Here is a 25,000-nt window from a genome sequence, read left to right on the forward strand (position 1 = left end):
ATCATGTTCAAGTCTCATAGATTTATTTTTCAGTCTCCTCTTCTGCTCTTCTCCAGAGTATGTAATGATTAAACACACGTTGCTTGTACGATCCAGTGTTTTGGACGCTGTCTCTGTGTGATTGAGTTCATCTGAAGATATAAAAACATCGTGTTTGTGCATATAAAGTGTCAGAATAATGCGTTTCACTCTCAGGACTGAAACATACACTGACTGTCACTGTAGTTCATCATCATCACACACAATGAAAACTAAACTAAACCTCAAGTTCTGCCCCTTCGGTGAATCCTGACCCATTCATCCGAATCAGTTTCACAGAAATCATCCAAACAGCTGCGAAGAATGAAGCCTTTCTCATTTCAGTCTCAATGTGTAGCTTAACATCTTTAAAGTAAAAGCTGTTTCTGATTCCTGTGAGAGTGAGAGAGTGTCAGTGGATCACTGAAGGGTCAGAGATGACTCCCTCGGATCTCGGGGCTTAAAAACACAGAAGACCTGATCCACGACGTCAAGAGAAGACAATGAGTGTCGCAGATGCTTCCTGAGCTCAAGCTCTCAAGATGATTTACTCACGCTTATTTAATATATATATATATATATATATATATATATTTTTTTTTTTTTTTTTTTGATGAGTGAAAAAAATTGGGATGAGATGTAAAAAATTGATTTATATATTTTTTTGGATGACAATTTTTTTATATATATATAAGATCCATTATTTTTATGAGACAATTATTATTTTTTTATTTAATTTTTTTTGATAAGAGGGAAAAAAACTGATGAGATCAAATTTTTAAGGGTTGATTGATTGTTGAAGAAATATTATTTATTTATTTTTTTTTGGATGAGAAAATGTTTGATTAAAAATGTTTTTTTAAGTTTTTACATTTTAAAAAATTATTTGGATGGGATCTAAAAAAGATTCTGATTTTTTTTTTTTTGGATGAGAAAAAAAAAGGGAGAGTTTTTTTGGAGAGAAAACAAAATCTTATGCCTTGGGCTCAGGAAGAATCAAAGACATAATTATTTTCCCAGCTTAAATGTTTTTCACGTTGTGATTCAGGACTTTTGAAACTTAAAGTACCAAAGGTTGTGGAAGTCAGCAGTGATTATCTACAGTCATAATATTTCCCTTTCCTTCCATGCAGCCCTTAAATGTTCACATCGTCTCAAACTCACTGGTGTATAAAAATACTCCTTATATGAACATCCTCATCACAATCATAAAGGGAAAAACACCCAGAAATGAAGGTTCTGTCATCATTTTGTCATTTAAGCTTTTCATTTTCTGTCAAAGATTTAAGGAAACAAAGCAACACATTTTATGACTTTTTTTTTAATCTGTTTTTTGGGGTTTGACAGTCCAGGAGCCACATTTGGAAAAATCTGATTTGATCCTAAGTTCTATGGATTTCATCCTTCATTTATAAAAGGCAAAAACTGACATGAAAAATAATGAATCCAACTTTGTTCATTAAAATAGACAGCCACAATATGCATTAATATTAATATATGTGAAAATGGGCAACTGTGATAATTACACTACAGAAAGTAATTCATCAATTATATATGATTTCCTCCTGAAGGAAAAAATGTCAGGAAGTTATATATAATTGATGAATAATTCTTATTGTGTATTACAAATATATATATATATATATATATATATATATATAATGTAATGTAAATATGTAAATATTTTATAGATATAAAATATAGAAATTATATATAATTGTTTTAAAAAAAACTTTGGATGAGGAAACATTTTTTGAAAAAGATAAAAAATTATTTTGGATGAGGTAAAAATTATGTATGTTTTTAATGAGAAAAAAATTCTCAAAGTTTTTTGAATTTGAGACAAATGTTATTAAAAAAAATATTTTAATGAGAATTTTGTGGATGAGATAAACATTATTTATTTGTATTTTTTTTGATGATTTTTTTACGAGATAACAAATGTCGTTGTTTATATTATTTACATAATTTTCTATTTGTAGTTATACATATTATAGATAAAAATATAGCAATTATATATACTTGATGAATTAATTATTTATTTAAATTATATCTATATATATTCCCCAGGAAATCATAATTCATTAGGATCATTTTAAGCATGAACTGTTGTTGTATTAAAAGTCAATAAATAATGACAGAATCTTTGTTTTTGGGAGATTTTGCCCTTTGAAACTCATTTGCAGGCACGTTTTAGGATGTAAAGTCCCGTCAGGAGTGAAAGGGCGTGGCTTCTAGTAAAGTGCGTTCCTCTTGTGCAGCAGTTTTCATTCGTCCCGCCCCGTCAAGTGCATTCTGGGTAACAAACAACTGTTTGTTTTTGCGTCTCTCAGCCCAAGAAACCCATAAACGCTAAACTCCAGAGCACAGCTGTTGCCAGGTCGATGTGGTAACAAGCCAGGCAGCCGTTGCTGAGGCGCTGCGCGGCGCTGACCTCTGACCTCTGACCTCCAGCGGAGCACTGCACCAGCGGGGTCTGGTAGGACGTGGGTCGTCTGTCGGGTCGGTCAGGGCTGGAGCCGTCGCTGGGCCGCTGGCCGTTAAACAGCAGGAGTCTGCCGTCAGCGTCACGATCCAATCGGAAGAGCTCATACTCTGTGTGCGGGAGGCGGAGCCCCAGCGCTGCGCAGCCATTGGTCGGAGTCACGTCCTGCTCCACGCCCACCAGCCACGAGCCCTGAGCACCGCAGCTGTTCCCTTTAAATACATTCAGCAGAGACACGGTCGCCAGATCCATCGGCCTCACGCGCATCTCACTCACTGCAGGAACAAACACAGTGTGTGTGTGTGTGTGTGTGTGTGTGTGTATTAGAGACAGAGAGAAACATCAAGGTTTAAGAGTATCAGTTTATGATATACTCAATTTTCCTTCTCAAAAAATTACCATATTGTGATAAAGTTCATTATTTTCCATAATGTAATGATAAAAATTAAACTTTCATATATTTTAGATTCATTGCACACCAACTGAAATATTTCAGGTCTTTTATTGTTTTAATACTGATGATTTTGGCATACAGCTCATGAAAACCCCAAATTCCTATCTCAAAAAATTAGCATATTTCATCCGACCAATAAAAGAAAAGTGTTTTTAATACAAAAAAAGTCAACCTTCAAATAATTATGTTCAGTTGTGCACTCAATACTTGGTCGGGAATCCTTTTGCAGAAATGACTGCTTCAATGCGGCGTGGCATGGAGGCAATCAGCCTGTGGCACTGCTGAGGTGTTATGGAGGCCCAGGATGCTTCGATAGCGGCCTTAAGCTCATCCAGAGTGTTGGGTCTTGCGTCTCTCAACTTTCTCTTCACAATATCCCACAGTTTCTCTATGGGGTTCAGGTCAGGAGAGTTGGCAGGCCAATTGAGCACAGTAATACCATGGTCAGTAAACCATTTACCAGTGGTTTTGGCACTGTTAGCAGGTGCCAGGTCGTGCTGAAAAACGAAATCTTCATCTCCATAAAGCTTTTCAGCAGATGGAAGCATGAAGTGCTCCAAAATCTCCTGATAGCTAGCTGCATTGACCATGCCCTTGATAAAACACAGGCGACCAACACCAGCAGTTGACATGGCACCCCAGACAATCACTGACTGTGGGTACTTGACACTGGACTTTAGGTATTTTGGCATTTCCTTCTCCCCAGTCTTCCTCCAGACTCTGGCACCTTGATTTCCGAATGACATGCAAAATTTGCTTTCATCCGAAAAAAGTACTTGTACCACTGAGCAACAGTCCAGTGCTGCTTCTCTGTAGCCCATTTGTGCACGGTGGCTCTGGATGTTTCTACTCCAGACTCAGTCCACTGCTTCCGCAGGTCCCCCAAGGTCTGGAATCGGTCCTTCTCCACAATCTTCCTCAGGGTCCGGTCACCTCTTCTCGTTGTGCAGCGTTTTTTGCCACACTTTTTCCTTCCCACAGACTTCCCACTGAGGTGCCTTGATACAGCACTCTGGGAACAGCCTATTCGTTCAGAAATGTCTTTCTGTGTCTTACCCTCTCGCTTGAGGGTGTCAATGATGGCCTTCTGGTCAGCAGTCTTACCCATGATTGCGGTTTTGAGTAATGAACCAGGCTGGGAGTTTTTAAAAGCCTCAGGAATCTTTTGCAGGTGTTTAGAGTTAATTAGTTCAGATGATTAGGTTAATAGCTCGTTTAGAAAACCTTTTCATGATATGCTAATTTTTTTAGTTTTAAATCATGTTTTAAATCATCAGTATTAAAACAATAAAAGACCTGAAATATTTCAGTTGGCGTGCAATGAATCTAAAATATATGAAAGTTAAATTTTTATCATTACATTATGGAAAATAATGAACTTTATCACAATATGGTAATTTTTTGAGAAGGACCTGTATATATATATACGATAAGCCTATGTTTCAGAAGGTTAGGATTTTTTTATGTTTAGAACTATTAAGATTTTAGCTTTTAAATTTTTTTTGCATTGATATAACAAAAAAACAAGTTTTATATTATGTCTGTTTTTATTTATTTTTACTTTTTCCACTGTGATGTACACAATTTCTTTTTAAGAAAAATATTTTTAATAAGAAAAAGTCCATATTGAGTCTTAAGATTAAATCATTTTAGAACATTTAACACAAATAAATAATAATCTTAAATTGTACCGGTACTAAACATAAAACACACACACACATACACACACACACACACACACACATATATATATATATATATATATATATATATATATATATATATATATATATATATATATAAAACATCTATAATATTTATAAAAATCTACAAATAACCTATATATATAGGTAAAAACTGATAGCATGAATGCACTGTTAGTCGCTTTGGATAAAACATACACATAGACATAAATATATTATTTTTATTTATTTTTTTGCGTTGTGATATAAAAATTTTCTTTCTGAGAAATATATATAAATATTTATATAAATAAAATATTTATAAATATACATAACTTTCTTTGTTTTGGACAGTTCAACTTAAGATTTTTTTTATGTTTAGAACCATTACCATTTAAGACTTTTAATTAATTAATGAATTGGTTAGTTGCATAGTGATACAAATGAGAAAAAAAGTGTGTCTGTAAGGAGCTCTGCTGTTAAATGAGTTGACCTCTGACCTCTGAACTCAAACTCGGTGCCGCCCATGACGCGTGCGGAGCGCGGGCCGCGGCTGTAGTGACCGCGGGCGAACAGGCTGAAGGTGGGGTGTTTGCAGGCCGGGTCAGAGTAGTGATGGTAGTGACCCTCCCACGTGTGGTTGTCGTCGTGGAAGATGAAGTGTCTGGTGAGGAACAGGACCTCGGGCCGGACCTCGCAGCGGCGGGACGCCCACTGACCGCTCAGGGTCACCGTCAGCTCGGGCCGCGGCGGGAGGACAGCCGGGTGAAACTCGTCCGAGCGTGCGACGATTCGACAGACGACGCAGCTCACGTCCTGATTCTGAGGACACATCCACATCAGACTCGATTCAGCTGATCGTATGTATGAATAACATGTTTTATGCTAATGTTTTTGGAAGTATCTTCCAGGGTTGCATTTATGTAATAAAAAATACAGTAAAAATTGTTAAATATTATTCTAATGTAAAACAGCTGTTTTCTGTGTGAATATCTGTTTAACTGTCATTTATTTCTGTGATGCACAGCTGAAATTTCAGCATCATTAATCCATAATGATATAATATATCATATATAATACTTTTAGTCAGCAAGGATGCATTAAAATGATCAAAAGTGACAGCTAAGACATTTATAATGTTACAGATTTCTATTTAAAATAAATGTTGTGTTTTTTAACTATCTATTCATCTGTGAATGCTGAAAAATACAATGAATGCATCACAGTTTCTACAAAAATATTGTGCAGCACAGCGGTGTTCAACACTGATAATAATCTGAACTGTGTCTTGAGCAGTAAATCATCATATTTTCATGATTTCTGAAGATCATGTGACACTGAAGACTGGAGGAATGATGCTGGAAATACAGAAATAAATGACACTTTAACACAGATTCACACAGAAAACAGCTGTTTTACATTCTAATAATATTTCACAATTTTTACTGTATTTTTATTAAATAAATGCAGCCCTGGTGAGCAGAAGAGACTCTTTCAAAAACATTAAAAATGCTATTATTGCAGACTCTTGTATCTGACCCCCTGAGTGTGTTCATCAGCCGAAGCTCGTAACACAACTGTATATTTACAATTATCCTGTCTAGATTTCAAAAGACATAATTTCTGAGCACAAAGACACATTTCTGCATACTTTTCCACATTCATCTAAACTCATTATAATTATTATCATCCACTATTACATATAAACCTGCTTCTAAATGACACAGAATCTGTTCTTTTGTGCATCAGTTCATCTTTCTATGACTTTATTCTTCAGCACTGACTCATATGTGATATTTACTCTGAGCGAGTGCTGCGACAGTATTTCATCCAGAAGGAGCTTTGTTTGAAGTCAGATGAGAGCGAGTCTCTCTGTAAAGCTTTGCCAAATGAAGGAGCATTCGCGCAGAAAGCTAAACATTTCACATCAGATCCTGACGGAGTGCGAGAGAAAGCCTCGGTTCGTCTGAGACGTAAACAGAGACGTACAGCGATATCTATCTATCTATCTATCTATCTATCTATCTATCTATCTATCTATCTATCTATCTATCTATCTATCTATCTATCTATCTATCTATCTATCTATCTATCTATCTATCTATCTATCTATCATTATTACCCATAATAATGACATTAAATGATTTACATGATAATAAATATTACTAATGAAAATAATATAATACTAATAATATTGATAATAATTATTATTATTAATTTATACAATAATAAATAATATATTAAAGTTGAAGTACTAAAATAACAAACTAAATAAAACTAATAAATAAAAATGTCTAATAAAAATTAATGAATATAAATAACACTCGAGCAAAATACACTATTTTAAAACACCAAAACTAATCAAAATTACAAAAACACAACAAAATTTACAAAAATTAAAATAAAATACAAATATATCATAAAATAATAAATTATAATAATTATATTATATTTTATTGAATAATAACTTAAAATATTAAATATTTATAAAATTATAAATAATAATATTAAATATTTTATATGACAAAAATATTACTAATATTAAATCATTATAAGATAATACATATTTCTTTTTACAATAATAAATAATACTTATATAAAAAACAATACATGAAAGTTGAAGCACTAAAATAACTAAAATTAATAAATAAAAACTTATATACTATTTGAAAACATGAAAACTAATAAAAATGACAAAAGCACCGCAGAAGTTTAAATGAAGTTATAAAAATATTTTCAAAATAATAATAATGACATTTAATGTTTTACATGATGATAAATATTACTAATGTTAAATAATTATAAAATAATATAATATTAATAATATTGATAATTATTATTATTATTATTATTATTATTATTATAAATGTATACAATAATAATTCTAATATTAAAAATGATATATTAAATTTGAAGTGCTAAAATAACAAACTAAATACAACTAAAACTAATAAATAAAAATGTCTAGTAAAAATGAATGAATATAAATAACACTAATATAAATATACTATTTAAAAACACCAAAACTAACAAAAATTACAAAAAATAACAAAATGTTTACATAAAATCAATTAAGTTACATTTCATAAAATAATAAATAATTATAATAATGTTACATTATATTTTATAAAACTAAAACTAAAAAAATGTAATAATATTTATAAAATAATAAATAACAATATTAAGTATTTTATATGACAAAAATTTTACTGATATAAATTTTGTATATATAAAATAATAATAAATATTTTTTACAATAATAAATAATACCTATATTAAAAATAATACTTTAAAGTTGAAGCACTAAAATAACTAATAAATAAAAACCTTTATACTATTTCAAAACTAATAAAAATGACAAAAAAAAAGAATTACTAAAATTGTAAATAAAATCATAAAAATCTTAAATAATATTTTATAAAATAAAAAACATATATTATTATTAATAACATTATATATTATATCTAATAATAATAAATTTTACTAACATTACTTAACTATAAAATAATATAATAATTATAAAAATGAATTGATAACAATAATAGATATTTTATACAATAATAAACAATTTTTTAAAATAATATTATGAATAATAGATGCTAATAATAATACTATTTAATATTTTATACAATAATAAATAACGCGTATATTAAATAACATACATAAAAAATATATAATATATATAAACAATAATAAATAACAAAATTGGGTTTTCGCAGTAATGCCACAGAAAAATGGACCGTTCGTTTTTATTTATTATCTTTAGGTGTTAAGAATATTTTAATAATTTAATATACGATCTAAGCAACCATCAATGTAATGCAAGAATTTTTCTAGGTGCCTTCATCAGTGTTAAGTCAGAGACTCAGATATCAGCGTCTGTCATTCAGAACCCATAGAACAGTCGAACAGCAGGTCGTCTGAGGATGGAGCTGAAGCTCTCACCTGTGTATTCTGCAGCGCTGGCTGGTAGCTGGAGGGTCTGTAGAACATCCTTTGCGCCGCGTCGGTGTGAATGTCTCCCAGGTACAGCTCCTCCATCAGCTGATCCAGACTGTGATGCAGGTACTGCTTCTCCAGCCGCAGCAGCTGCAGCTCGTGCATGGAGACGTTCAGAGCACAGATGCAGCCGGAGTCGCCGGAGTCGCTCCACAGCTCGTAGCTGATGTTCTGCAGCCAGGAGCCCGGGTCCCTGCAGCGGTGCTTCAGCTGCTGAGAAAGTTCTCGGGCCACGGACGCTGAGTGACACACCAGACGCATGCCGTGGATCTGATAGTCAGCCTCGGTGCCGCCTCGGACAATCCAGGACGCCTGCCGCAGACGCACACGGCCCCGGATCAGCAGCGTGTAGCTCGGCACCGTGCACTGGTTGTCTGAGTAGTAGAACTGATGAGCCTGAAAGGTGTTGTTGTGAAAGAAACGGTACGAGCGAGTGATGAACTCTGGACCGGGACGAACCTCACAGCTGCCACGAGAGAACAGAGACAAGTCACATATAACACACGCAGTCATCATAAAAATATTCAGATAAAATATTTAAAAAAAAAACTATAAATAGCGATAATATTAAGTAATGCCAAAATAATATTTTATAAAATAATAAAAAAATCAAGGGTATTATTAAATAAGTATTAAATAATAATTTATAAAATACTAAAAATATTAAATAAAATATAGATTAAACAATAAACAAGAATACTATTTAATAATATAAAAAAATTATTACAAATATTAAATAATTAAGTTTTCATTGCAAAACACAAACCAGTCATCATTAACTCAAATATTTAAGCTCAAATATTTAGCTAAAATATTAAATAAAACAATAAATAAGGATAATATTAAGTAATGCCAAAATGTTGTTTATAAAATAATTAAAATATAAAATTATATTTATAAAACACTAAACAAAAGATATTAAATAGTATGAAATAATAATTGATAAAAAAAATACAAATATTAAATTACATTTATATAATATAATATATATTAATATATAATAATATAATATATAATGTATATAAATAAACAAGGATAATATTAAATAGTATAAAATAACATTTTATAAAATAAGAAGTAAATATTAAATACATTTTTAAATTAAACATAATTTAACATATAATTAAACATAAAAATTATTCAACCAAAAAACACAAATCAGTCATAATTAATTCACCAATATGAAAAATTGTTTTAGCAAACAAACAAAAAAATTTAATAAGATCTATAAAACAAAAAATAATTATACTATTTGATTGAATAATATGTACTTTAAAAAACAATTCTATTAAATAATACTAAATAATATTTTATCAAATAATGAAAAATATATAAAATAATAACTTCAAATAATATATTATTATATAATATAAATACATAATATTTCACTCTCATTCCAAACCCATATAGCTTTCTCCTTGCTTTAAAGAAATTTACTTTTTGATGAGTGAAAACGTCTCGGTTACGTATGGTAGCCCTCATTCCCTGAAGGAGGGAATGGAGACATCATGTCGGTGACCGACTAATTGGGATATCACTTTGATAGACCAATCTACTTCGATTGTAAACTAAACGAGCCAATGCACATTGGCATGCAATTATTGCATCCAGCTGTCGCTGATCACAGCGTGAGTATAAGAAGACAGCAGGTACAATGCATAACAGGTTTTCGCTGAGGAACTGAGCCGGAGACCGTGCAGCTCAGCGTCAGTACAGCAACCATTCCGATGGGATGTGCCGTCTCCGTTCCCTCCGTCAGGGAACGAGGGTTACCATACGTAACCGAGACGTTCCCTTTCAGTCGGTCACTCTTGACGTCATGTTGGTGACCAGCTAATTGGGACCCCTACCAAAGCGCCATGGATGCTGCCCCTTCCAGTGCCCTGTGCGAGCCATCTGCGCCCCTATCAGGTGTAGGGCGGGGCTCGAAACAAGTAGTTCCACTCACCATTGTCAAAGCACTACCTCACTGGGTGAGATTGGATAACACTGGGAAAACGTACCTGTTCCTCTTAGAACAGGGATGCTGCAGAAGCCCCAGCCTTCCCGAAGGAGTTTTCAAAAGCAAATACACATATAGCATCCTTTTAGGTGTATATGGGGAAATTTGTGGTGAGCAAAACCCTCTTGGGAATGCAGAAGTCTGCCGGAGAAACACGGGCTCTAAGGCTATACCATGGACTATACATATACGAGTACCACTTAGGTCTCAATATGGAACCCAGCCTTCCATGGTTCTCACGGATTCATCATAAAGGCCTGGCGTCAGATGTTCTGCCACGTCCAGCTGCCTGGGTCGATGGAGGATCTCAACAGGGTATCCAGTACGGACACTCTGGAGCAGTTTTAGCAAGCTGACACTAACCAGGGCCTCTCGGTGCCACTACCTATTTGAGGTGAGAACACAGGAGGATACCGGCTCTACACGAAGGCTATAGAACCTAGCGAACGAGTTAGGGGTCGCCCAGCCCGCAGCTCTACAAATATCTGTCAGCGAGGTGCCATGAGCCAGCGCCCAGGAGGATGCAACACTTCTAGTTGAGTGAGCTCGCAACCTGACTGGGCAGGGCACACCCTTAGCCTGATAAGCCAGGGTTATGGCATCCACAATCCAGTGGGCCATCCTCTGCTTAGAGACGGCATTCCCCTTCTGCCGGCCTCCGTAACAGACAAAGAGCTGGTCTGAGGTCCCAAAGCTTTGTGTCTGGTCTACGTAGTATCTCAACGCTTGGACGGGACAGAGCAAAACCAGAGCTGGGTCTGCCTACACCAGGGTCAGCGCTTGCAGGTTCACCACTTAGTCTTTGAAGGGTATAGTGGGAACCTTGGGCACGTAGGATTACCTGGGAGTCAGCCGGCCCAAACTCTAGGCACAAATCGTAGACCGAAAAAATGCATGCCAGGTCCCCTACCCTCTTGATGGAGGGCAGTGCAAGCAGGAGCAGAGTTTTCAATGAAAGAAGCTTTGGCGCAACTGAATGCAAAGGCTCGAATGGGCCCTGCTGTAGTGATTTTAGCACTAGAGTCAGGTCCAAAGAGGGTATAGAGGGGGGGTCAGAAAGGGTTTAAAATCCTGGCCCCTCTAAGTGAAAAGTGAAGTGAAAGTGAAGTGACATTCAGCCAAGTACGGTGACCCATACTCAGAATTTGTGCTCTGCATTTAACCCATCCGAAATGCACACACCCGGAGCAGTGGGCAACCATTTATGCTGCGGCGCCCGGGGAGCAGTTGGGGGTTCGATGCCTTGCTCAAGGGCACCTAAGTCGTGGTATTGAAGGTGGAGAGAGAACTGTACATGCACTCCCCCCACCCACAATTCCTGCCGGCCCGGGACTCGAACTCACAACCTTTCGATTGGGAGTCCGACTCTCTAACCATTAGGCCACGACTTCCCGTCCCTAAGGAACTTAATGACGACGTCAAACTTACCTTGAACGTATTCAAGCAGGCTAGCACCGACCGCGCACGTTCCTCTGTGAGGCGCACTGTCTTTTCGACCGAATCCAACTCCATACCGAGAGTTTGCTCTTTTCCCAGTTGCCCCCGAAGGCCCAACAGACTGAGATGCTCGCACAACTGATCCCGAAATTGTGCTAGTATCAGCCAATCATCTAGATAGTTGTGAATGTGAACACCCTGCTCTCTGAGGGTTACAAGAGCCGCCTCCGTGACTTTCTGGAAGACACATGGAGACAGGGACAGCCAGAAGGGCAGGACCTTGTACTGATATGCCCGTCCTTCGAACGCAAACCGCAGAGAAGGTCTGTGGCGTGGAAGGCCTGCTGCCTTATTATACTCACGCTGTGATCAGCGGCAGCTGGATGCAATAATTGCATGCCAATGTGCATTGGCTCGTTTAGTTTACAATTGAAGTAGATTGGTCTATCGAAGCGATATCCCAATTAGTCAGTCACCGACTTGACTTCGAGATTGCAGACTGAAAGGGAATCTCTCTGTCTCTCTCTCTCTCACCTGGTGGAGACCCAGTGTCCCTGGATGTTGGGTGGCATCTGGACAGTGATGCGGGCCCTATTATGCAGGTGTTTCAGCATGTGGAGACACTGTGTGTCTGTGGATGGCCAGACGAGACTCTTCTGTAGAGCCAGACGAGGAGACAAGCCCTTCACACAACCTGATGAGATCAAGCACAGCTCACCTCATGCAGACCAAAACACTGAAGTAATATGATCTGAAAATGTACTCCAGTCCAACACTGAAAAATCAATGTAAAGCTGGTAGAGCAAAATCTTCCTCAGAAAATGACCTCGCACTTGAAACACCTAAGAAACACTCTAGCAACACTTTAAAGGGATAGTTACCCTAAAATGAAAATTTTCTGGTGATTTACTCATCATCAGGCCATTCAAGATGCAGGTGACTTTTTTCTTCAGTAGAGCATTAAAGAAGTTTTTTAGCCAAAACTGTGCTATTCTGTGATTCATGTAATGAAAATCGATGACTGCTGGCTCTTTGAGAGTCAAAAAATTATATACAAGCAACACAAAAATTGATTCTCGTGGCTCCTGATGATATATCAAGGTCTTATGAAGAGAAGCGATCAGTCTGTGCAAGAAACTGAACATTATTTACAGCAGTATTAACTGTAATCCAGATCCAGTGATGTCCAGTTCACGAACAAATCATTCTTTTGAACTGATTCTTTTAGTGAACTAGTTGAACCAGTTCATCGAATCGGACTGAATCATGTGAAGGGGTCAAATTAACGTTTTTATGGTTTCTCGTTGTTTATGTATGAAGGTGAGCTGATGCAATTGGTTTATTCACTTTAAATGCTTTAGACACATAAAACATCCACGTTTCACATCATCATTCGGTGCTTTAATAATATAATTGCATATACATGATGTCACTGTGTGATTATGTAAACAAACTAGTGAAATGAATCAATTCATTGAATCTAACTGTCCGAAAGAATCCGTTCAGAGAAAATAATCGTATTTCAATGTATGCCTGAGGCTGTAAATAATGTTCAGTTTCTTGCACAGACTGATCGTTTCTCTTCATAAGACCTTGATATATCGTCAGGAGTCACGGGGATTAATTTTGTGTTGCCTATATATGCTTTTTTGACTCTGAAAGCGGCGGTAGACATTGACTTGAATTATATGGATCACCAAGGTGTATGGTTTTTTAAGCTAAAAATCCTATTTACTTTTGTCCTGAGGGTGAGTTAATAACCAGGAAAATAAGACGTATATAATAAATGACCTTTAAATGAATGAAAGTAACTGTCCAACCGTATAGCTGAGTAATAGCAGTTTATGTTAGCATTGAAAGAATTTATAAAGGGGTTCATTCACAAAAATAAATATACATATGAATGTCTAAAGTAAACATGCATGCAAACATGCCTGTATCTGCATGGAAACACTGCAGTGATCCCTGTTTGTAAAGATTCCTACACAATGTTTAGATCACATGATCACTATTCAAAATCAATGCTAAAAATAACTGCAGAATGAAGTGGCGCAGAGACAGACAGATGAACATTCGAGGATATAAAGCGCTTTAATGAATGTGGGAACGAGCCGCTGCTGGACTGAGATCAGCTATTATAATTCATTTTCAGATTTCACATAATGACACTTGGAGCAAATAAAGCTGATGGCTGGATAACAGCAAACACATTTCTGGCCGGCGATCAGGAGGCCGCCAGATGAAATCAGAGAAACCTCCAAGAGCTGGACAATCTGAGCACTGAAACCTCGGAAATGAAAGTATTTCGGTGCCTGAGGCTGCAGCTCTGGATTCCACACCAACGGTTCTGTTAACAGTTCTTTGCAAAACCATCGATTCCAATGAAAAAGCTTTATTTGTAAGAATGTTCGGCCGTGTTTCTTTTTACGGATCATAATGCAACACTGTGTTCCCCAGGGAAACTCCGGCTGGACCAGCTGGAAACATTAGGAACACTTCAGCGCTTCAATCATATCAAGAGTCTCTCTCTCTCTCTCTTTCTCTCTCTCTCTCTCTCTTTCTCTGTGTATCTTTCTCTCTCTCTGTCTCTCTCTCTCTCTCTCTCTCTCGCTCGCTCGCTCTCTCTCTCTCTCTCTCTCTGTGTGTCTGTGTGTGTCTCTCTCTCTTTCATTCTCTCTCTCTCTCTTTTTCTCTCTGTGTGTGTGTCTCTCTTTCATTCTCTCTCTCTCTTTCTCTTTCTCTGTGTGTCTCTCTCTTTCATTCTCTCTCTCTATCTCTCTGTGTGTCTCTCTCTCTCTCTCTCTCGCTCTCTCTCTTTGTGTGTGTGTGTGTCTCTCTCTCTTTCACTCTCTCTCTCTCTCTCTCTCTCTCTCTCTCTCTCTGACACACACTGTACACTAGCATTCAAAAATTTCTGCTCACCAGTTCTGCATTTATTTCCTCAAAAATACAGAAAAAACTGTAATATTGGGAAAAAATATTATAGTTTTAAAAAGCTGTTTTCCGTGTGAATATATTGTAAACTGTAATTTATTTTTGTGATCAAAGCTGAATTTTCAGCATCATTACAGTTAAACTCATCTAGAGAAGGTTCAAGTCCTTCTCAAGTTACTAAACCTCTGTCATCTGGTTTGACGTGTCTTTAAACCACTTTATCTGTTTTGTGAATTATTCTCTACTAGCTAAATGAATAAATGGCATACACACTAATGTTTCTCGAAAGAAATGAATACTTTTATGCTGCGAAGCTGTATTGAATGGATCAAAAGTGGCAGTAAAGACATTTATAATGTTACACAATATTTCTATATTTCAAAAAAGATCCTGTTCTTCTGAACTTTCTATTAATTTGTGAGTCCTAAAAAAAATAAATTGTATCTCAGTTTCCACAAAAATATTGTGCAGCACAACTGTTTTCAACATTGTTAATAATCAGAAATGTTTCTTTAGCAGTAAATCCTCATATTATTCTGATTTCTGAAGATCATGTGACACTGAAGACTGGAGGAATGATGCTGAAAATACAGCGGAGCATCACAGAAATAAATTACACTTTAACAGATATTCCCATAAAAAACAGATGTTTTACATTAGAATAATATTTCGCTATTTTTACTGTATTTGTTATCAGATAAATGCAGCCTTTTGGAACGTTTTCATAAATGCACTTAATTTGTTCCTAAAGCCTTCTGAAGTCTAGAACATAACTATAACTAGTTATGGATTTAACATTTTCAGTTATGGATCAATGACCTGATGTTTTTCTCACACATTTTTATCCATCCGTTGTTAATGCTGAAGCCAAACATCAGTGCTGTTTTTCTACTGTATCTCAATCAAAGCGTCCACAGCGCTCTGGAGACCTGACCGCGAGAACATTTCCAGCTGCTGAGGTAAAGCTCAAACACACAGCGCTCCGGATACAGACGACAACAGCACTCCATCTGAAAGCGCTCCACCACACGGTTCTTCCGGAGAGCCGCTCTAACGGCCCTCTCGTTAATTCTGATTATATGTACAAGTTTATGAGCTTGTAGACGTTTTAATGGACGCATGATTCAATGGAAGAAAGGGGTTTGCTGTGGATAAGAATAGATCGGGACGTGAGATTACAGCACATGCATTTAGAGAAGAAGAATGGGCTCCGAGCTCAATGCTTATTTTCTCTCTAGCAGCCTGAAGATCTTTGCTTTTTTACATTTGTTTTGGATTTTTCCAAGATTTTAGACAATTTACAGACACTATAGTTAATGATAAGACACTGTTGTTGCATAACATAAGACAACATGTGTAAAACAGAATATAATTAACTGAATTGATTGTTTCAAACTGCATAATTATGTCATCTTAAAGGGGTCAAATCACACCTTTTTTACATTTATTATTTTTACAAGATAACGTTATAACATTTTATAATTTACAAACACTTTGTAACAAATATAAAGTATAAAATAATCCTGAAAATCAATTCCAGGAGAAAAATATTGCTATTAAAAAGAAATACATACTTCAGACACATTTAAGACATAAAAAAATAATATATATTTATAATTATATATATATATATATATATATATATATATATATATATAATTTTAATTATATATATATAAAAATTATATCTATATACATTTATATTTGAATTTTTTATGTTTATATATTAATAAAAAATATATATAAAATTAACTTGATAATTTGAGTGTTGATGATTATTAAGTGTCGCATTAATGACTTATATAGAATAAGAAAAGTTCATTTCTAACATAAAACTATATACAGAAAACTGATCTTAACTCTTGTAGTTTATGTAATGTTATCTTAAAGGTGTCATATTACACTTTTTTATTACGTTTATTATTTATTTTTCACACATGATGTTATAAAATCTTTCGGTGCTAAAAACATATTTTATGTCAATTCCTGCTGCTGTCTAGGAACACAATCTAAACTGTCTCATAGTTTCAGGATGTTTCCGATGCAATCAATAGTTAATGGGTTCATCTGTGACGTCAGAAAGTACCTGAGGATTGTTTTATCGCTCGTTTGGTTAAAAGCATCTGCTAAATTATAAATGCAAGTTCGTTTAGTTTTATTAAAGAGTCAGTTCATCCAAAAATGATCATTCTGTCATCATTTACTCATCATCGTGTCATTCAAACCTTGACTGACTTTCCTTTGGGAAACACAAAAGAGTATTTGATATTGGACCCTATTGACTTTTATTAGATGGACATAAAAAGAGATTTTTATAATATATTTTTTGGGTGAACTGTCCCTTTAAGATGTTCTGCACATTCTCTGTATGTGATAAAGTGTGGTTCTGGTCGAGTGTAATGTTCTGGCTCGTCTGTGACCCCATCCTGAGGTTTTTTCCTCTATAAATGTAAAGCAGGCTCACATCTGGCCCGACGCAGGCTTTTACGGCTGCTATAATACACCACTTAATTGAACGTTAGATTCTCTTAAACACACTGGAGAGAATAAAGCACGGATGAAAATATCTTTTTTATCTCTGGGCTCTGTTTGAAGCGGCTGCCAAGCGTTTCCAGCTGATGAAACGGGTCAGATGTAGTCCAGCGAGACTTTATGTGATCTTCAGACCAAAGAAACAGCTTTTTAAGTGATTATATTCCTCCTAGCTCAATCTCTGTTCTTCCCACTTCATCTAAGAGGACTAGAAAAGAAACAGAAGTGGGAAAAATGCACCATATATTTACAGTTTAAGGGCAAATGATCCCCAGAAGTGAGTTTTTATGGCAGTCATGCAACATTTTCATGTTTCATAGCATTCTTTTTGAGACTAGAGACACTAACATGAAGCGTTGAAAAGACCCTTAAAATCAATCCCAGGAAAAAATAATAATAATTTCTGACATTGTTTTTATTAAGATCGCATTAATTAATGTCCATAAAACTCAACTCAATTACCTAATTTGCATTGTATTTTATTGAAGTGTTTTGACAAATGTTTCAGATCTCCTGCTGTTGATGATCACTAATAGAATAAAATAAAATAAAATAATTAATTTAATTTTTAACCCAAAAGTTGGTGTTTTGACCCAAAGTTGAGTTGAAACAATAACATATCATTTTTAGAGTGTACTTTTAAGTCAGTACATGTTGAATAAATTAAAGTGAGTTTTGAACCTTTATATTCCATTCTCGTATTCTTATTCAATCTCTAACCCTAAACAAGAGAGGAATGAAAACACTCACCAAACACCATCATCATCATCATCAGGACACACACAGCCATCATTCCCGCAGAATGCGAGCGGTTTTCCCGCAGTAGCTTCATTCCTCAGATTAATCACACATGGAGTCTCTCTTTTATCCAGAACTTTAAGATTGTAGTCCGAGAACATCCATGCGACCCGCCGCGCGCTGCGCGCACACGCACTGGAGACGCGCACGACGCGCGAGGAGAAACATCTGAAACACTCGCGCTCCAGCAGCAGCAGCGCTTCATATGAGAGCAGGAGGAGAGAGAGAGAGAGAGAGAGAGAGAGAGAGAGACACACAGAGAGAGAGAGAGAGACAGAGAGAGAGAGAAAGAGAGAGAGAGACAGAGAGAGAGAGACAGACAGAGAGAGAGAAAGAGAAAGAGAGAGGGACGTTTGGGCTCAGAGCTGATTTTCATTAGGAATCTCAAATCCAGACCACATCAAACAGATCCTGATCTTAGAACGATTTAATTCTTCCTGTCCCAACTTGCAACTTTTTGTCTAGGACACTTTTCTTGTGTAATTAAATATAAGCCCCCCCCCCCCCACCCATCTCTCTCTCTCACACACACACACATTTAACTTTTTAGTGGATAGTTGTTAATGGAAATAAGAATAAAGAAAATAAGTTCCACTATATATATATATGTGTGTGTGTGTGTGTGTGTGTATACACAACAAAATGACTAGAATTTGAAATGAAAACAGAAAAATGTTGAATTCTTGAAAACAAGATATTACATCTCAAGGGGTTAATCCTAATAATAATAAAAAATAAAAACTGATTCAAAATATTAAAAGTATAATAATTCAAAAATTCAAAATTAACACTGATATAGATTTATATACAGTATGTCTATCTATCTATCTATCTATCTATCTATCTATCTATCTATCTATCTATCTATCTATCTATCTATCTATCTATATTATACACAAATTTTATAGGAATAAGCCTTTTTTAACCTTTACTTGAAGATTTCTACATTTCTATGATTTCTGAGTCATCTCATAAGAAAGCTGCGAACTGTAAATCTTTTCAAAAGATTATTTCCTTGCTTCCTGACATATATCATCATTCTGTATTGCTTAGGTTAGCCAATTACACACACACACACACACACACACACACACACAAACACGCCAACATTGTGCAATCAGTCTTCATGGATGAAATCAATTTAAAGCAATGATTTTATCAGTAATAAAATCTAAATGCGTTCCTGTAACTCAAGCAGTAGATCATGCCGCTAGCAACATCAAGGTCTTGGGTTCGATTTCAGGGAACGCATGAACTGATCAAACGCATGCTTCAATGCAATACACGTCTCTTTGGATAAAAACATCTGCCAAATGCATGAATGTAAATCTGATCACAGCATTTCCATTTCTCTCGAATGAAGACCCTTGTCTGTCAGATGCAGCATTTTACAAAGTCTTTACAAGAGCTCTGAGTGAAGGTTTGCTGTCTAAGCACCATGTGGATTCACTTTAGCTCTCAGCCAGATGGAGACAGAGACACCGTTCATTAAAGGAGACGTCCCTCCTTAAAAAAAAGACACTTTTGTCATCACTTTCTCACCCTCATGTTGTTGCAAACACATGACTTTCCATCTTCACCAAAACGCCATGTTCAGTGGAATGTCTGAGCAGTTTAAAACACTATCAAAAGACTTACAGCACACACTTGTTTTTATCTTTCAGTAAAATTGTGAATTGTATTCACTTTCTTCTCTTTGATCTCATTTTATTATGTTTTTGTCTTCTACAGTGTATTCCTTTGCTCTTAATGCATATTACGTTGCTTACGTTGCTCTTACTTTGCCAAAACAAATGGCAAAAATATTTGACATGCCAATAAAGCAGTGAACTGTCCCTTTAAAAAATGCATTCACTGACTTCATCGTGCACTGGTTGTGTTAAAGTGAAACCACATGCTATATACAGAGTTTTTGTAACATTGAGAAAACTCTGTAAATGCTGCAACTGAAAGCAATGGTGTCACAGAAAAAGCAAAACAAGGCAAGCTTTAACACACTGACTGGCTTGAGTCTCTCTCAGTTCAAAGCACTTTAATCTTGTGGTTTGGCTACAATCAGACAGGATTTGAGTGGGAGTGTCTCTCTCTCTCTCTCTCTCTCTCTCTCTCTCTCAGTCTGTGCGCCTGTCTCTCGCCCGCTGGCAGCTGTGAATGTGTGGAAACAGAGATGTTGGCGAAGCCTCTAAAGCGGTGACTTCATACCGATCCGCTGCTTTGAATCGCTGTAGTTCACTTTTCCTGTCTCTATTGTTCGAGCCGAATGTTTTCTGGAAAACCACATCCTGAGAAACGGCTCGAGTCGAGTCCAGCTTGAGAGAAACTCGCAGCACTTCTGTCTGTCAGTCTCCAGATTCCTCCTCGATCCTGATGAGCAGAGACAGATGCTTTCAGAGCGAGCAGAATCATGTTTACTGCGCTGATTTACAGAGGAGATGATTTCAGGAGTGCAACGCCTGGTTAGAGTTTCACAAACCCTCCAGAATCAGTCCTCAAAACACACTTTGACCTCTGACCTCTGTGTGTGTGTGTGTGACCTCGTTCAGCAGAATCTCTTTGACGTTAATTTTTTTAAAAATTAATATATATATATATATATATATATATATATATATATATATATATATATATTAATTAATTGTTTAATCAATATATATATATATTGATAATTTATTAGTTTTTAATTAGTTTAACCTGATTAACTAAAACTAGAAATACCTATAGACACACACACACACACACACACACACACAAACAAACAAACAAACAAAAACTATTAAAATGACAAAATTACACCACAAAATTACTAAAAAAAATTACATTAAATTCTAAGTGGAATATTAAAATAAAAACGGATTCAAAAAACGTAAAAACTATAATACTATCTCAATAATAATACTGTACACTGAAACTAACATGCACAATGTATTTTTATTAACTAACATTAATAAAGATTAATAAATGCTGTAAAACACATATTGCTCATAGTTAGTTAACTAACCCATGAAGTAATGTTAACTAATAAGACTACTGTAAAGTGTTACTGTTTAATAACTGTTTAACTCCGCAACTTTCATGCAGCTAATGCATTTTTACAATCAACTTATGCTCTTCATGTTCAATGCTCAGCTTTATTAAGTTTATAACATTTTTTGAAATGGTAAGTAAGACTAAGTTTAAGTGATGTTTAATGTATGTCTATTTTTACAAACTGAAGCATGAATCAAAGTTGTTGTTTTTTTTGGAAATCAACATTAGTAACTCACAGATCCTGTCCATAAAGAACAATCCATATTTACTGAATCGTGTTTAAAACTGTGCTCTTATGGCTGATGTCTAAAGACCACAGAATAAAAATATAAAACGTTTTTTTTCTTTCTTTTTTTTCTTCTTCTCAGAATTACGAGTTTAAATCTTACAATTGTAACTTATTTACAATTATTTTTTTAATCGTAATTTTTTTTTCAGAATACTTATCTTATAATTAAACATTTTCCCCCAGAAATCTGTTTATAACTGTAACTTTTTTCTCAAAATTATTTTTCTAATTGTAATTTTTTTTCAGCATTCCGAACTTATAATTCTAAATATTTTCCCCAGAATTCTCAGTTTACATCTTGCAACTGTAGCTTTATTTTCTCAGAATTCTCAGTTTTTAATTGTAACTCTTTCCCCCAGAATTCAGATTTTTTTAATTGTTATTTTTTTTTCTAAATGACTTTATAATTGTAATTGTATAATTGTATAACTGTAAAAAAATATTTTCAGAATTCTGAGTTTAATTGTGAAAAAAAAACTTTTCAGAATTCTGAGTGTAGAATTGTAACTTTTTCTCAGAATTGTTTTTAATAATAATAAAACAAATTCAAAATTCAGAGTTTATAATTGTAAAAAGTTTTCCCAGAATTCTCAGTTTACATCTTTTTTTTTTTTTTTTTTTTTTAGGATTCTGAGTTTAAATCTTGCACTATAACTTTTATCTACAAATTCTGTATTTGTAAAAAAAAAAAAAAAAAAAAATTGTATCACAATTGTAACAGTTTTCTCATAATCTTAAGAGTTAACATATCACAATTGTATATTTTTTCTCAGAATTTTAAGTTTTTGTCTCTTAATCTCTTAATCCCAGAATTCTCAGTTTAAATCGTGCAATTATATTTTTTCCCCCAGAATTCTGAGTTCACGTCTCACAGCTGTAACTTTGGTCAGAATTGTTTTCTCTTGCAACTGTAAAATTTTTCCTCAGAATTTTTACTTTATATCTTGCAAATGTGACTTTTTCTCCATAATTCTGAATTTACATTTCTGTTTCTACCACAGAATAAAAAAAAGAAACAAAGGTAATTGCAACTTTTTTCTCACATTTCGACTCAACATCTCTGAATTGACAGAATTATGAGATAAAAAGTCACAATTACCTTCTTTTTTTTGTTTATCCCATGGCGGAAACAAACTTCCATAGATCTCATTACATCACATTGAGAATATATTCATTTTTGATTGAAAAACACACTTAAAATTATACTTTAATAGAATCAGATTCAGTATCTTTCATTTCAGTGACATCTGCAATCACTTACTATGTGTTTAATGCAAAATCCAGCCAAATGAATTCAGAAAGTCTGAGATAAATATGTAGAAGCTCGTCAGCGTTTAAATATCTGTTGGTATTAATTACCGTCTCTCACTAACGATGTTCCCCAAACATTCAACTCAGCCCAGGATCATCTTTCTGTTTTTAATTAATGATGATTCTGCTGGCTTTTATGTGCACAATTCTACGTTTTGCCGCCCATCTATATCTGTTCATAATTAAAATGCTCAAACACAGGCAGTAATTCACAGCTCTGATTGCTCTCATCAATCATAATCATAGTTTATTTCAATGAGACACAGCTTCAGTTAATTAGCAGCTCTGTGGTTTAATGTCATTAACCCCACGTTAACTCTCTTGTGCTCATTTATATCCAACTCCATCAAAACATGCTCATCTTTGCTTTGAGAATTGCTTATTTAGTGCACACACTAAATAAATGGATATTACTGTAGCTAATCCGTTTAAATGAGATCCACCATCTGTGTTCTAGAAAAACTAAATAACTGCAAAGAGTGAGTCTTACCTGAACAAAGAGAAGGGAAGTCTCTTTCTTGTCTCTCGAATGTATCCCACAATGCCCTTCGGTCGTGTGTGAAGTCTCTGTGTGTCTCTGATGTTTGATTTCAGGCCTCTATGACCCTAAACGAACAAAAACACAGACTGACTGAAGCTGGTCAGCAACAGAGTTTCAGGAGAAACACGTTTATTTGCTTTGAACACTGTAATCTTGATTAGTTTCATGAGCATTAATCAATTTTCATGCAATATAACATACTGTATAAATAGCTGTTTATTGCATAATAAATATATAAAGTTATATGCAAAAATCCATCTTGATAAGAAATTACATAATACAAATATGCTATAAATATTGCCCTGCAAATTCGTTTTCTTATCACGAAGAAAACAAGCTGAAACAACAAAATCTATGCATCATAAAATCTCAAAATTCAAAAAGTAGTGAACAGAAATGACTGAAAACGGATTTATTTTTCTTTCTCAGAATACGGAGTTTACATTTTATTATTGTAACTTAAAAAAAACCCCACATCTTTCTAATTGTAACAATTTCTGAAGGATTTTACTAAAAAACAAATGTAGGAATTCTTTTTTTTTTTTTTTTATCTCGAATTGATTTATACATCAAACAGTTTTAATGACGATGATCAGTAAGGTTATGATTATTATCACCATATAATAACGACGCTACTGTCTTTTATAGAGCTGCTTTACAATTTAACCTGAATTTGTTTCATAACTGATGAGTTGTGCAACATGAAAACTTTTATTTCGTGTTTATTATTGTGAAGGATTTCATAGCCTTTTCTTCCCAATTTGACATATTTCCAGTTTAAACTGAATTTTTAATCAAACTGTAGGATGGGATGTGATTATGCATCTATTAATAATTTATGTGTACAGTGTTTGATATCAGATTGAAGTCAAATCTGAATGAGAGTTTACAAGCTAATGAATGATCTCACATTGTTGAAAGCGTTTTGAAATGTTTCACTTGGCTGGCAGTAGTGATGATAATTCATCATGTGATTAATATAAGATAGGGATTTGCCTCTGACTGGTAAACACCAACCACATCACGAGTGTGTTTCACATCAGACTCCTGGATGATTCTGGAAAGCTAGGGTTTATGGTAATGATTGCTTTATATTGAAAACACTGTGCTCCATGACAACAGGGGCTTTGGGACAGGGGTTTGTGGAGGGAAACATGGACGTAAACACACACACATTCACCAGACGGACTAAAGCATTACAGTAAACTGTTGAATGAGGGAAGTTTTTATTTATATATGAAGGCTACAATCTTCCACCGCAAGCCAGACCAGCTGGAGACGTCACAAATGCTCCTTCAGGCTGGAAGATCTGGAAGAAATTCTACTTCGCCCAACGACCGCAATACAACGGCACTTATGGAAGCAATTGTGGCGCTTTTGGGTCACATTGGGAACGAGCGGATGGATCCCAAAGACCCACACTGACTCAATGTGTGTGTGTATGTGTGTGTGTGTGTGTGTGAGTGTGTGTGTGTGTGTGTGTGTGTGTGT

At 35.0% G+C, this 25,000-nt stretch overlaps 1 protein-coding gene across 1 annotated transcript; it reads right to left on the minus strand.

Moving 5' to 3' along the window:
- Positions 1-2,036: 2,036 nt before the first annotated feature.
- Positions 2,037-18,548, minus strand: LOC132154420 (protein APCDD1-like). The gene is made up of 5 exons (XM_059562964.1): positions 18,288-18,548; positions 12,612-12,771; positions 8,585-9,104; positions 5,140-5,461; positions 2,037-2,778 (listed from the first exon to the last, which is right to left on the minus strand). The coding sequence occupies exons 1-5, from the start codon at positions 18,373-18,375 to the stop codon at positions 2,348-2,350; spliced, it is 1,521 nt and encodes a 506-aa protein (XP_059418947.1). The 5' UTR covers positions 18,376-18,548; the 3' UTR covers positions 2,037-2,347.
- Between the last annotated feature and the right edge of the window lie 6,452 nt (positions 18,549-25,000).

This window comes from Carassius carassius, chromosome 12 (genome assembly GCF_963082965.1).
Source record: "Carassius carassius chromosome 12, fCarCar2.1, whole genome shotgun sequence".
NCBI lineage: Eukaryota > Metazoa > Chordata > Actinopteri > Cypriniformes > Cyprinidae > Carassius > Carassius carassius.

Coding starts and splice junctions, on each gene's coding strand:
- LOC132154420 (XM_059562964.1), bottom strand. CDS start 18,375: ATGAAGCTACTGCGGGAAAACCGCTCGCATTCTGCGGGAATGATGGCT. Junction 12,772..18,287: donor GATGATGGTGTTTGGTGAGT/GTTTTCATTCCT, acceptor TGATCTCATCAG/GTTGTGTGAAGGGCTTGTCT. Junction 2,779..5,139: donor CACCGAGTTTGAGTTCAGAG/GTCAGAGGTCAA, acceptor TTGTTCCTGCAG/TGAGTGAGATGCGCGTGAGG.